This window comes from Trichosurus vulpecula, chromosome 1 (genome assembly GCF_011100635.1).
Source record: "Trichosurus vulpecula isolate mTriVul1 chromosome 1, mTriVul1.pri, whole genome shotgun sequence".
Taxonomy (NCBI): domain Eukaryota; kingdom Metazoa; phylum Chordata; class Mammalia; order Diprotodontia; family Phalangeridae; genus Trichosurus; species Trichosurus vulpecula.
Window position 1 is genome coordinate 364330187 of NC_050573.1, and position 15494 is coordinate 364345680.

Consider the following 15494-nt stretch of genomic DNA (forward strand, 5'->3'; position numbering starts at 1 on the left):
CCAGGCTGGCTGTCTATGGGCCCCCAATTCAAATGCAACTCCATCTCCCAGTCTTACTTTCAACATGGCTGGCATCAAGAGAAATTATACATTTGTCTTTACAGATATTTCTGAGAATACAAAGCCTTTCCCATCTCTAGCTGGAAATTCTTTTCTGCTATCATTCAGCACTCCCCTGCCCTTTCCCCCCAAATCTGAAACAACAGTAGTCCGGCTAATAAGGTTTCTCTCTGGTTTAGTTCTGCCTCAGTATACCATCCTGCTATATACCACCTTGTTCTATCCCAACCAAATCAGCTTCTTCATTTAGATTACCACTTGGGAGTGCAAATTTCTGTGGGCCAGTTTATCTTCCCTCTCCTCTTAAATGCTTTCATTGGCTGGTATGAGAAAGCATTGCACGTCTCAGTGAGGGAGCTCGCAGAGGACTAGAGAGAAACTGGTGGATTCAAATTCATTCAGGGGTCAGAGACTATTCCTTACCTGGATCCCCTTCCCCCCATGAAACTGAGATTTCCCTGGAGATGTAGCCATGTTGAGGCCCCCCCCCCACTCCCCCACTCCCCCACTTACAATCTTTAGACTGTATAGCTATGCGTTTGGGGACAGACTAACCCTTGTCTTGGATTCCAGTCAATGTTATAGCCTAATGGAGGAGACATATGGGTGATGAGTTGTTTCCCATGATAGCATGAAGATTACCAACTCCTCTGCTCACATGTAAAGGTAGTCCTGGACAGCTGGAACTCACTGGAAGAGTCCCAGATGTTTTACATAGTATTGGTAATGGAGGATACAGTGAGGCATAGGAGAGGCCTAAGGGAGGGGAAGGGGTAACCCAACCAGCCCAACGAGTACGAGAGGAAGAGATCACTGAAGAAATATCCTGTTTTGTTTTATTTATTTTTTTAAACTGTGCTTTATTTAGGGCTAAGCTGGAGAAAGCGTCATCCAATAGTTACAGAAGGTTACAAGGAGTTTTAGGGAATTGAGAGTGAAAAGAGCAGTTGTACCAAACTGCAGCTGTTTTTTTTTTTTTTTTACATCTGGACTTCCAAAGAGGAGGAGCCAAAGGAAAGAGGAGAGTAAAAACAAAAAACAAACCAAAAAACCAAACAAACCAATTGAATGGAAAGGAAAGAGGCCTGAGAGGAATAGGAGAAACTTGATCTTCTAAACCAAAAAGTACAGAAAAAACAGGGGAGTTGGAGAAGAAATCCCTACACCCCCCACCACGCCAGGTGGCCTGTACTCAAGCAAGGAGGGAGTCAAGGCAGAATGCCAAAGCAAGTCTTTCTAATGGTGGAAATAAATTATAATAAATATGATATACTTTAAAATATATGTGTTCTTAAATAATTCAGTGTTTTTTTTCTGATTCTGAGTTTTTAATCAATGTCTTTTTTAACTGCTCTAAAGTCATTTACCAAAGATAAATATCGTGCTTTCATTAAATAGTTTTCCTTGTTTTTTCTCTATCATTACAATTAAAAGTCCTACAAAATATGCAAATTTATTTACAGAAAAACAGAGCCGGCATCATTTTAAACATCCCTGTTTTTCAAAATTCCTTGTAAACAGTTTCAGAAATTCTTCAAAGATTGTGTTTTTCTTTCTTTTTTTTGTTTTTGTTTTTTAAGGTTTTTGTTTGTGTCATTTTAAGATGAAAGTTCCCAGTTCTCCCTTGCCCTGAAAGTCTCTAGAGCGAGCATGGAAGCTATTGAAGCAGAAGGTGGTTAGGGCTTGCAGAGAGAGAGCAGCTCCTTGGGGGAGCGAAGCATTTAGTCTATAGCTGTGGGTCTCAAGGTAAGGAAGAGGTCGGAGACAGAGACAACCCGGACTTCCTTGCGTCGCCTCCCCCATGCCACCTGGTGGCCTCCATCCATCCGTCTGTCCATCGGGTCAGCGAGAACTGAGTGGCTTTCAATTCATCGGCTAGATGAAGCTGGAATGCTCGCAGTTTCGGAAAGGAGTGGCCCAGGGTCCCCCTCAGCAAATAACAGCGTCCAACAGCGATCAGCAGAGAGAAGGGGGATTGATGCTCAGTCTAAACTCTACAAAAGTTACAGTTCTACAACATCTTGGATTTTTAGCAGGAATGCTAACTTCTATAGTTTTTTTTTGCTTTTTTTTTCTTTCCTCTAATTTTTCTTCTATTATATAGGTATTTTAAACTTTTCTTTTTTTAATTCTGTACAACTATTAGGATTTTAAAAGGGGTGGGGGAAGAGTTAGAAGCATTTACAGACTTTTCACAACAACTATCTTTCCTTGTATATATCCCTTATTTGTTTCCCTACTTGGTTTCCTCCCATCTCAAGGATATTTATAGATTGTTTTTTTCTTAATTTTGCTTTCCCCAAATATCCATCTTGCTTGTCTTAAAAGCTCCATCCATACATATGATACAGAAAACCATAGGAAAGGTTCATAGACTCGAATAAAGGTCATCAAAGCGCCTCTCATAGTATCAAAGAACTATTATCTTGCCAGTTTAAAAGCATTGAAGCAGATTTTTTCTTTTTTTGTTTTTTTTTTTTGTTTTTTTTGTTTGTTTTTTGTATTTTTTTATTACATATTTCATAGAATCGCTCTTGGCTGCTTTGGGAACAGCCCTGAGGCAGGAAGGAGGCTAGTATTCCCTCCCACACTCCCCCTCTATTTAACATAGAGCTACACGTCTGCAATAAAAAGTTTGGTCCTTTGGTCCCTAAATAGCTAAAGGAATGACAGATACAGATGCTCAGTGGCCACCATTTTGGCCATGCCCGGGGACCATGCCCCGCCTTGCCCAATGGCTGGCATCCAGCCTGCCTCACCCAACGAGGCGCCATTGGCAGAAAAAGCCCGTGGATCCATAACCAGCGTCTCTTTCCAATTTCCGGCCTTTCATCCTCCTTGTCTGGTCTATTTTTGTTTTATTTTTTAAAGTTAGTTTCCTTTTGTGTATGTTTATGTTTGTTTTTTTCTTCTTCATCATCTTCTTTAAGTCATATGTATATTTTTTCCCCAAGTGCGTATCCTCTGAACTCCATAGACGCGATCCTTTTCTTGAAGAAATATTACAGTCAAAGAGAGTGTCTGGAGTCTTCAGCTTGATTGATATTGATATTGGCTGATATGTCAAAGGTGTCATCCAACAGTTCTCATTTATATATATATATATAGGTTTTGTTTTTTTTTTTAATGTAGCCCATTCAGCATCCTGCCCTAAAATGAAGAAAACCAGGCCAATTAAGCTGAGACGGGAGCAACAGGGGCAAAATGGCATCAAAAGATCAAACATCACAAGGTACCCTGCCCTGAAGTGGGAAGTGGGGGCATTCTTTGAGAAAGGTGGGAGAGTAAGGAGTCCTGTGTTGCAAATTAGTCATGATCATGATAAAATATAAAGAAGTTCATTTCTATACTTTGAGTAAGAAAAAGATCAGGGCGTGGTCAGGGGAGGTGATTGTGGTTGATGTGGAGTTGTGGTGAGAATGTGTCCATCCATCAGTTCCTCCCAAGTCCCACCCGTACCCCCAATTACTTGATTTGGGTTCTGAAGTGCTAGGGTATTATCAAAAAGAAGAATTGAAAAAATGGGTTCTGAGTCTTCCACTTAACTTGTTCTCTGTGAAGGAGTTACTAAGGATACAATATGTATACAGTTACCTGGCAAACAAAGTAGCAAAGTTCTAGCAGCCCACTCCCTACGTTGCCCCTCTGGAAGAGGAGAAAGATAAACCAGTTAAATGACACATTCTAGAATCTTCACCCACCAACCACCAATTGCTTCCCTTCCTAGGCTGGTAGCTATTTGCAAGGCTGTGTATACATATGTATACCTGGATATATGGATATATGTAGTCATGTGTATATCTGTGCATATATGTATATATAGATGGAATATGTTGATATCTATGTAGACATAAACATATTTTTCTCTTATATGAAAGGGAATTTAGCAGAAATTCGGGAGTTTGAGGAAGTGGGAAGGGGAAAGCAAAGGAAGTTAAAACGGTTAATAACCAAACCGAGACAAATAATTCAAACAGTTCTCAATAGCTGAAAAATAGTAGTTTGGGGGAGTTTTTTTTTTTTTAAAGAAAAATCATGATCTGACTAGAATCACCATTTGAGAAGAATGCTTAATCATTGCATATTAGCAGAAGAAAGTCATCTTCATTCTAGCAAGCAGCTTTCACTTATACATGGGGGTGACTAATTACATCAAGAAAGTTAGAATTGCAAAGCCCCCATGGGGGGAAGTGTCATGCGTATATCAATCCATGCTGGCAGGTTTTTCACACTGTTGATTCAACAAACAGCAAACCGTACACAGCAGTCTAAACAATTACAACACCAAATAAAATAATAATAATAAAATTAAAAAACACTTGTCAAGGACCCTTTTTCAGTTGTAAACAAAAAGATGCATTTTGCTTTTGTGTAAGGACTATTTTTTTCCCCAAACCAACCAAAAAAACCCACCCGGAACTCCAACCCCCATCCACTCCCGACCAATAATTTAGCAAAGGTGGTGGCTACAATACAAACCTTATAATTATTACACGGGCACTCACTCAGAGGCCTCAGGCTTTGTACTCTAGCTTTTTTGTTCATTTTGTTCATATTATTTTAAATCATTCTGTTACTGTAGAGTTTTGGTTTTTTTTCATTTTGGAGTGAGATTTGAAATAGCCTAACTGGGGAAAAAATAAAAACCCAAGCCCAGGAAAGTGTCAATTGAAAAAGGCCCCCAAATCTCCAGAAAAAAATAAAATCACAATATTTTCAAGTGCAAGGAAATCAACCACGCATAAATATTTTTTAAACTTTTTCCTCATTTTAAGAAAAAATAATGGTTTGCACAGTTAAATGATCCCATGTCTGAGAATTCAGGAATCCATCTTTATTTTAATATTTTTGTTTCTTTTTTTTTGTTTCATTTTTTTTCTCTAAGTGACATCTAGAGAAGCATAAAAAACGCTGAACGAGAAAAACCAAACAACAGAAAGTAAAACCACTGCAAGCACCAAGAACGAAACGAAAATGAGCACAGCAAAAAAGGTTGTGGCAGCACAAAAGTCAAAGAAATGCACGTGTGATCATGACTGGCCAATCATCAACGGGTACAACATCCAAGAAAAAAATGCTCCAATCACAGCACCTCCACGAAACTTGACGGCAATTGTCATGCAACCAATTCTTAGCCTTGTTACATGACGCCATCATGTCACACTGTGAACTTTGAGTTGATTTGAACTTACGGATGGGGGACTGTATTCTCCACTCTCATGAGATTACGTGAACTTTATTCCTAGCTCAGCGCGAGACTGTGGTGGATTTGACTGGCCCTGGTTGGGTTGTTGGAATTTGATTGAATGACAAAAGAAGAAAAGATTTTTTTATATATAATATATATATATATGGAGAGAGAGAGAGAGAGAGAATGAGAGAACGAGAGAGAGAGAATGAGAGAGAGAAAGTGAGAGAGAGAGTTTGGAAAAGATAGGAAAGACAAAGGAAGGAGTGGGGTTGGGGCTCAGGGAAGTGGAAGGGACAATTGGATTGGGTTGGGGATGGAGAAAGGGAAGAAATTAAAAGAAATTAAAAGGAAAAAATATCTATATATACAGCACCAGAACACAGCATCAATCCAAAAGCTCTAATGGCAGAACAGCAATCAAATCATGAGAGAACAGAAATGAACATAAGTAAAGGATGTTGGAAGCCAGCAGAGAGAGACGGACACATACACGGTTGTTTATGCAGACACATGATACATTGTGAACAGTAGCGGGAACCTCACACAGTGTTGCTACCAATATCATGCATTGGGCAGAGGAAAGCAGATAACAGGGTGGTTTGTCAAATAGGCCAGAAAAAATACAAAAGAGCCCTGAAAACCACTTTTGTCAACCACAGGTCTCAGTGAGCGATGTGTCGATCTATTACACTCCTTGGCTCTTTCTCTCTCCCCCAACACCATCCTCTCCCCCCTTCCCCAGCTCCTCCGTGGCTGCTGGAGGCATATGTTCCCGGTCTGGCTTGATGAGACTTGGATGGGGCTTAGGGTGGGGGTGGGGTGGGGAGAAGGTAGCAGAAATAAAATAGACAAAATGATCACAGAGGCACCACTTACTCCCTTGAGGGCTCATGTTTTCAGTCCTCCCCTGGCAGATATTACAGAATTGGCTTCACAGTTCTAGAACTTTTAAAAGGACCTGAAAAGCCCTCGAATCCAACCTCCTCATTTTTTAGATGAGGAAACTGAGGCCTAAGAAAATTAAGGTACTTGCCCAAGGTCACACAAGTGGTAAGTATCAGAGGTAGGATTTGAACTTAGGTCTTCTAATTTCAGAATCAGCGTTCTTTCCACTGTCCCATACTGCCTCCTTAAGTGGATCTCAACCTAGTGATGACCAATGGTGGATGACTTGATTTCATGACCATCTTCCCACCCGACCCATGGTTCCTCTCACAGAATATTCCAGAAAACACTCCATAAAACAGATTCACTTCAGAAATTTTAAATGTATTAGAAATAAATTAGTTAAGGCAATTGTTGGAAGAATCCACAAACATATTCCATAGCTACTAATGGTTTTCAAGGCCCAAATTCCCACTCCCAAGTCCACAGGGTACTAATTTATTTTTCAAGTGCTTGTCCATTGTGGGTACTCAGAAAACATTTGTGAAATAAAAGGTGTTGTCTATGTACTAAGTTAAAGAAGTAGTAATGTTGCCTTCTATTGTTTTGGGGACTTAAGTGTAATAACAGACTCTCTGCAACCTCAGCCTGCTGCTCCCTGGAACATTCTTCTTGCTTTTAATCAGCAATTTCCTGTCCTGTTGCCAGCTGGCTGAGCTTTGAATCAGCACCAGGTCCTGTTCTGATATTGACTGTCAGTTCCACAAACCAGTAACGTTGCTGGAAAGATGAAGAAGGGACTCTTCTCTTTTACTTATATTTTTATGCACTCCTTATATATTTCTATGACTCCACTTGGTACAAAATTCTTGCACAGAGACCTGGCAAGATTCTTTTCCTCCCCTCTAAATGCTCTGAGAGCATGGGTGTTGACATATTCAGGTGATGTGAATGTAAGTATGGCCTGTGTATGCATATGCTAGCTACATGGAAAGCCATTACTTGGAGCTACAAGGGAATTCATGGAGAGATGGGGCCTGAAATGAACCAGCCTTTGCCCTAAAGAAAATATGGCTGTAGTACTGAAAGGTCTGACCTCTCCTTCCCCAGGGCTGTGTTTTCTAGGGTTTCATATCTGACTGAGTTGGGGATGACTCTTGGGGGTGTATGAAACAGGCAATGTTATATGTGCTGGCCTTAGGAGGATATGGTACTGTAGATCTGGGAAGGCAGAGTAAGCATGTGCCTGGAAAGCTACAAGGTACACGTTCTAATATGAATTTTGATAAATTCACATTTTTAAAGCCATGATATTCTGCGATCTATGATACAGGCATAAGTCAAATCATATGTGTTGTAGTGAAAGTTCAAAGTCTATGAGACAGGGGCCCAATTTTCAAATGTTGCCCAGAGCACAGGAATGCCTTGAAACAAGATGACATGTTGCACCGGGCAATGAGAGGCCACAGACAGATGTGGGTAGTGTATGGGATTAAGGGCATCAGTGGAAGGTTGGTAATATGGCCATAAAATGTAACACTGGGATTAGGCTTGAGTTTATATTTCTCTGCTATAGACCCCACCACCCTGCCCCTCTTAGCCTCCCCACACCCTTCACTATGTCTTACCCCCAGCCCTTCCATTCTCCAGTCTCCCTTCCAGCCTGGAGGAAGTAGCCTCTGTGGACAGGCAATCAAATTTAACTTCTAGGTTCCCTCATTTTTAATAGAGTTGCTTACATCATGCCTTGGTCTTAGCATATTTCATGCATTCTAGTGTTCCTGTTTTGTTTGGTTGAAAGTTATTTTCAGTGTCATTTTTTCTTCTCCACTCCCCTTTAGCCTTCTGCTTCTTATTTTTCAGTCTGAAACTACTACTACTACCCCCGCCCCCCAATTCTTAGTCCCCAAAGGCTTTCTGTCTTCCCTCACACTGTTCCTCCAAAATAGGCAATCTAAAAGTCAGTTACTCTTAAGTTACTGATACACAACAGATTTTGCTTTGCAGTTTTGTTTTTTACTTAAGGGATGCCAACTATACTTCTTGATAGTTTGAGGTGACACCAGCCAGGGCAGAGATGCGGAAGGAATTGAGAGCTGGTTGTCTTTTTGAGCTTGTGGAAGGCCTGAATCAATTCTTTTGCCTGGCCTTCCTTCGATGGCCTGCTCCACCATCATACAGCTTCATCCTCAGCCAACACATATAGGTCCCCACATCATTAACAACTAGCCCTATCCCACCGACCTTTCTAACCCTGTCTCTCTACAAAATCCCAACTCTGTCAAAAGAACTCTGATCTGTGCTATTTTGCCCATTCCCAGCTACCTCATTTTCCAGCTCTTATGTCAACCAAGTCTATTCAAAAGAATGGTGGAAAAGGGCTTTAGGGAATCAGTTTCCACACCGAACCAGGGCATGAATTTAGGTATGGTGGTCCCTGAGTTTAAGGCTACGGTCCATCCTATGGGACTTGACAGTTACTCTGCAGTGTACTAAGAGTTTGAATAAAGTAAATAAGTAACCTTCTAACAGCTCAGCTGGAGCCCCTGATAGGAAGCACATGTGCATACAGGCACCCAAACAAACACTCACAGACACATTTTTACAAATTCTATCATAGAATTTAGAGCTAAAAGGGACATACAAACACACACATATATGGGACAAACGTACACTCATAAACAGTTACAGTCACACAATATGCTCTGTCTCCATCTTTTTCCCCTCTCTCCTTACTTACTTATCCAGACACACATTCCCTTACATTCATTCTCAATATGTATTTCTCCCCCAGGAGTCAATGCTAAATGGTTGTTCACAGGTTATGTTAGTTATTGGGGGCATCATATCTTCCACTTTTAGCATCTGCTTTCTCTGTCTCTCTGTCCCTTTGCCCCTCTTTGTTTCTGTAACTGTTCTGTTGCTGTGGGTATGTGTCTCTTAGCATCAGAATCCCTGGGCTGGAAGAGAATTTGAGAGATTCCTTTTGCCACTAGGTAGGATAGGAATCCAACTCAGAGAGATGAGGCTGTCCTGGAAAGTTGCAATCCACAGGCTACTGTGGATCATCTGTGGCTACTGTGGCCCCCATCCCTAGGATTTGTAGACTTAGAGGACTCAAGCAGAACATAGATCCTGGATAAGAGCCTGGACCCTGTTTTGCAAATGGGGAAGTGGAATCTCAGAAAGATGAAGTGATTAGTCCAAGATCCAAACTAAGAGAGATATAAGTCCACATCTGACTGGGTACAGAGGGTTTTCCACTCTCCTCTGCTGCCTCCTAGCAGAAAGTAGCTACTTGAGGGCGGCAACCTTCACTACACCATACTACCTTTTTAAACTATTGTCCTACATAGATCTGCTCTCCCTTTCTCAAACTCCTAGAAAAAGCTTTTGTGCTTATTGCCCCCATGACCTCTACTTTCACTCAGTCTTCAACCCTATGCAATTCAGCTTCTGACCTCACTCAGCTGAAACTGTTCTTTCCAAATTTTTCTCCAACTTCTTAACTGCACAAACTGACAGTCTTTTCTCAGTACAAATTCTTGACCTCTCTGCTATGGTGACACTGTTGAACATCCTCTCCTCCTGGATTATGATAACACCATTCTTTTCTGGATCTCGTCCTCCCTCTCTGATTACCTGTCTCAGTCTGCTTTGCTGGCTCACCATCCGTATTATGCCTCCTAACTGCAGGCATATTCCAAAGTTTTGTCTGAGCCCTCTTCTCCCTCTAGATTTTCATTTACATCATCGTCATCATCATCATCATCATCATCATCATCACTTTCATCATCATCTCCCATTGTTTTATTATCATCTCTACGCAAATAAGTCACAGATTTTTCCCTATTTTATCTAGGCCCAGCCTCTCCTGAGCTAATTGGATATTTCGAAGCAGATGTCCTTGAGACATCCCAAATTCAACATGTCCAAAACAAAACCCATTAATGCTTCCCCTAAAAGGATCCTTCTCTTTACCTGTATTTCTAACAAGGACCACCATTCTTTCAGTTTCCCAGATTTGTTATCTTTGCATTGTCCGTAACTTCTCTCTCTCTCTTTCACCCCACATGGCCAATCAGTTACCAAATCTTACCATTTCTACCTCCACAACATCTCTCATGTTCAATCCTTTTTCTTTGCTCACATGGCTAACATCTTAGTTCAGGCTCTCATCATGTCTGCCCTGGTCTATCGTAATGGCCTTCTAACTGGTCTCCTTGCCCCAAGTCTGCCCATTTCTATCCATTCATCTTCCATATAGGTCTCAAAATAAGTTTCCTTGAGCATAGGTCTGATCATGTCACTCCCTTGATCAATAAACTCCAGTGGCTTCCTATAAAAACAAACAAAAACAAAACAACCCTCCTCTGTTTGGCTTTTGAAGCCCTTTATGGCTTGGCCTCACTCCATCTATCCAACTTCATTATACATTACTCCCTCTTCACACTCTATGTTCCAGTGTTTTCTCTGTCCATTCCTTCTTTACCTTTGCTTCATGGAATCTCTCACTTCCTTCAAGATTCAGCACAAGTACCACCCTCTCCTCCAAGCCTTCACTGATTGCTCCCTAGCTACCTCATACTTGTTCTGTATTTATTCTGCATGTTGACTTCTTTATGTCTACATTGCCTCCTCTGGTAGAATGTAAGCCCCCTGAGGGAAGAAATTGTTTCATTTTTGGCTTTGTATCCCTACCTCCCAGCCCAGTGCTTATCATTGTAGATATTTAATCAAGGGTTGTTTACTGATTGACTGGAGGAGAGGCAGCCTTGAAACAGTCAATAGAAAGCTAGCCTCAGAGTCAGTAAGACCTGGGTTCAAGTCCTGCCTCTGATACATATAGGTTGTGTGACCCTGGACAAGTCACGCCACATCTCAATCCAGGTAGAGTAGTGGCTGATCTATATGCTTGGAGGTAGTTCCTTACATAGATGAAATCTCAGAACCATTTGAAAAAAAGGCTCTGTCCCTTAGCACATGGCCTAGCATATAGTAAAAGTGCTTAATATATGTTTATTGAATTGAATGGAATGAGGAAATTGAGACCTAGAGAGGTGGCTAACTTAGTTGCCCAAGCCTGTATTGCTAGGTGGGCAGCTAGGTGGCTAGAGCGCTGGCTCTGGAGTCAGGAAGACCTGTGTTCAAATACTGCCTCAGATACTTACTAGCTGTGTGACCCTGGGCAAATCACTTAACCTAGTTTGTCTCAGTTTCCTCATCTATAAAAGGAACTGCAAAAGGAAATGGCAAACAACTCCAGTATCTTTGCCAAGGAAGCCCAGGATCACACAGCCAGTAGGTCTCTGAGGCTGGATTTGAAATTAGTTCTTCAGGACTTCAGGGCCAGTACTCTATGCAGTGTGCCATCTAGCTGCAAAGACAAGATACTGAATGTAATCTAATTTTTTCCTGATAACTCAGGGTCATCACTATGACCCTCTATTACATGTTCAGTAAAATAGTACTGTGCCTTTAGCTTTTTTTTTTTACTCTTATTCACTTTCTACATACCTATCACTAGTACCACCAACCACCTTCCTCCTCTGCTTCTAATAATGGGCTATGAGCTGGGAAATTGTTAGAATTATTAATATATTTGGACAGAACTTTGTGGCAGCTATTGTGAGGGTTCAGGTAAGATTGAACTCTTGCCAGAAGTATGATCATAGGATCATCTAATTGTTCAGCAAACACTTATTAAGTGCTTACTATGTGCTAGGCATTGACAATACAAAGGCAAAAACATAACTGTCCCTGTTCTCAACAAGCTTACATTCTCTTGGAGCAAAGATTTAGAGCTGGAAAAACCCTTAGGGATAATCTAGTCCAATCCCCTCATTATAGAGAAGAGGAAACTGAGTCCCAGAGGGGTAAGTTACTTGCCCAAGGTCACACACATAGTAAGGAGCAGAGTAGGGTTTGAAACCCATGTGCTCTGGCTCCAAATCTTTCTTTACCCCTTTGAATAGTTGAGGTGTTTAAACTGTTTCAGATCTGAACAAGTCAGTTTTCACCTTATGTATCCTCCAACTAATATTCTTTAGTCTGTTGTCATTCTGTATGTCTCTCTTCCCCCCTTCCCCCACCCCCAGGCATCAGCCCTGCCATCCCACTTCACTATCTTCTGACTGAAAGCTCTCAGTTGGGTTCGGGCCATTCCCAAAAGGACTCACTTCAGGCTCAGAAGGGGGAAATGATTCTCCTCATTTCAGCTGGGCAGACTTAGGCCCTGAGAGAAGAGAATTTGCCAGTTGTCATAGAGGTGGGAGGAGGAAGTTAGGGAGGGAGGAGATGCTCAACTTAACTCGGACCCAAACATTCTAACGCCCTAACCTGAGCCAGGGAAGATTCCTGAGGGCCCAGTTTCCTCTCCGGGAGATTGCTTAATCCAAGGCTGGGGGCAGGCTGTTTCCCAATTGCCTTGGTTCCTCTTGGCCAGCTTGGCTCCCCCTCTCCTACCTATCCCCGACTTCCCAAGCCGTCCTCAGCAGGGGGAAGCTGACGTCCCCTCCTGCCACCCCACGCCCAGTGGGCAAGCAGGGGGGAGGAGGCCGGGCACAGGATGGCATGGGAGGACCGGGGTCGGCGGGTCCCAGGAAAGCCTCGAGGTAGGTCGGGAGGAGCAGACGGCGGCGGCCAGCGGCGGGTCCGAGCGGTCGGGCCCCGCCCCCTCCCTCCTCCCCGGGCTCTGGCCCCTGACCCGCGGCCCCGCGTCCGCTCCCGGCCCCAGTTACCTGTGCGAGTCCTGGTTTCCCCCGGGGGACGCTCCCGCCGGCGCTCAGTAGGGGCGATTGGCGTCTTTCGGCCGCTTGAGCTGCACCTTGAGCCGCTTCATGCCGATCTGGAAGCCGTTCATGGCCTGGATGGCCGTCTGCGCGCTGGCCGGGTTGTCGAAGCTCACGAAGCCTGCGGGGACACGGGGAGACCGAGGGCCGGGGTTTCCACGGGGCCGCCTCGGGGCCGTCCACGCCGCCGTCCGCGACTCCACCCGGGGTGGGGGGAAACACTGGGGGCCGGAGGGGGAGGGCAGGGGAGGAAGGAAGGAAGGGACGGGGAGAGGCGTCGATGAGGTGGCTGGGAGGGAATTCCGAGGCAGCTCCCCCCGCCCCCCTCCCTGGGGGTACAGCCCCACAGAGGTGCCGTCATCCAGCGTGGAGTGGTGGAGACAGCCCTGGATTTGGAGTCAGAAGACCTGGGTAAGAATCCCGACTCTGCTACTTACTACCTGTGTGACCTGGGGCAAGTCACTTCACCTCTCTGGGTCTCAGTTTCCTCATCTGTAAAATCGGGATGGGTGGTGGGTTGGATTAGATGGCCTCTAAGGTGCCTTTCAACTCTGAAATCCCATAATCCTATGTCTTCCCCATCAGACCTGAGGTTTCCTGGAGGCAGGATCCCCTCCCGGCACATCGCCGCGCACCGAGTTGAGGCAGGGAGCATACATTCGTTAATGGACTCACCAGAGCGTGGTGCCATCTTCCCCAAAACCTCCTGCCCAGTCTTTCAGTTTATCCCTCTCCCCCCCACCTCCCCAAACTCTTGGGACCCTCTTCCACAGTACTGCCTGTGTCTTTTGCAGAAGGAAATACAATTCTCGATTCAGAAACCCTCAGGGCTAGTGCCCCCCTCCCAGACTCCAGCCCGTGCCCCTCCCAGACATCTGCTCAGCGGGTACCTGCATCAGTAAGGAGCAGCCACGCCTCATCTCCGTGATTGAAAGTACCTCCGAGACCATCTAGTGCAACCCATTTCTGAATAAGAATTCTCTCTAAATCCTACCCCCAAAGTGGCCATCTCCTGGCCTTCCAGTTCCCCCTCTCAACCCTTCATGAAGAGCTTCCAAGGTCATAAAATCATGGGATTTAGAGGGAGAAGGGAACCTAGATATCAGCTAGTCCATTCCCCACTTCACCATTTTACAAATGAGGAAATTGAGGCCCAGAGAAGTAAAGGGATTTACCCAAGGTCATACAAGTAGTAAGTAGCAGAGCCAGGATTGGAACCTAGATCATCTGACCTCAGCCTCCTTTGGATTTGAGGAAGTTTGGGCTCAGATACCAGGGCTGGCCTTACCCATAGGCAGAACAAATAGTTGCCTGCTGTGGCATGTTATGAGCAAGGCCAGAAGTTCTCTCTATGTGAAAATCTCTCCCCTCTCCCATTGCCTGCAATTCTATATTATTACTTAATTTCTTTGTGGTGAGTATGACCTTCTCCAAGATTCTCTTTTGAAATGCAATTCCTCCCTCCACCCAAGAGGAACATATTTAGTTCTTAGTGTCTAGGTAAGAGAGCATTTGGTACCTAGTAATATAGGGGTAATAGGGTGGGGGCGGGGGGGGGGGGGAAGAGTAAAGGGCACAGAAAGGGCCATTATAGACCAAAGGATGAACTTCATCAAATACAATTTTGCTGAACTCTGTGACCCAGCTCTCTTCATAACACTGTATCTGTGTCCCATAGGAGATCAAGGTCAAAGCCTCTGCTCCTGGGACCCCCTGCTCTCTTCCTAGAGGTTGCTGTGACCTCCATGTTCCCCTCACTCCAAGGAACCATTGTTCCTGGCCCCAGAAAAAGATTTTGGAGAAACTTGAAGTTTCAAGTCCTCGTAGATTTTGTAGGGGCGGCCCCCTTCTGACCAGATATCCCTTTGGCAGATTGTTCACCAGCAATTAGCTCTCTCTTCCCCCAGCAGGGTGTAATCAAGAGGAGAAAGAACAGAAGCCAGAGAATGTCAGGAATAGGCTGAGAGATCGATGAACATATCTCTATGTGTCAGTTGCCAGAAATGTTTAAATGATCTGTTATTTGTTATAATTCAAAATTTTTATCTTCCTGAATTATCTGAATGTATTGTGGCAGTACCAAGGAAGAAAAGGCATACAAAATGCATGAATTGTGCAAAAGTTTAGACTTCTAGTCTATAGGTTAATTATAATTGGGTCACTGAAGCCTTTTCTTTTGCTAAATGGAGTTATCTGCTTAGTGCAATGAAATGGATAGCTTATGAAATTCTCACATCTTTGTCAAATGCCAAGCTTTTAATTTACAAAATCAAGGCAGGTCTTGTAAATAGTTTCCTCTGGGAATAAAAATGCAAACAGAAGCAAAATTTAGGAGATTTTGTTGTTGTTTTTATTTACTTTCTGCCATTTTCTTTAATTGATTGATTTATCGTGACTCTTACAAACATATGTACAAATATTAGATGGACTTCAGGCACCAGAGTATTCACCAGAAGAGACAATAGCACCACTGTTTTCTCCCTCTGTAGGCCTTTAGTCAAAGTCCTATCTGATTTTGGATGATCTTTTTTGCCCTGTAGTCACAAAATGTGAGCAGAAGAGGAGAG

The 15494-nt window shown here is 43.5% G+C and overlaps 1 protein-coding gene across 14 annotated transcripts in view; it reads right to left on the reverse strand.

The window, feature by feature from the left end:
* Positions 1 to 3165: 3165 nt before the first annotated feature.
* LOC118847208 (CUGBP Elav-like family member 4) overlaps positions 3166 to 15494 on the reverse strand; it is a 152396-nt gene continuing 140067 nt past the window's right edge. For 12 of the 14 annotated variants that reach the window (XM_036755776.1, XM_036755788.1, XM_036755782.1 and 9 more), the window contains 2 exons: positions 12877 to 13048; positions 3166 to 3210 (listed from right to left, as the gene is read on the reverse strand). In XM_036755776.1, the coding sequence (XP_036611671.1) occupies positions 12921 to 13048 (128 nt within the window). In that variant the 3' untranslated portion in view covers positions 3166 to 3210; positions 12877 to 12920. Of the gene's footprint in view, positions 3211 to 3681; positions 3706 to 5252; positions 5340 to 12876; positions 13049 to 15494 lie in introns of those variants that run through there. The other 2 variants (XR_005010213.1, XR_005010214.1) reach the window with 2 other exon arrangements.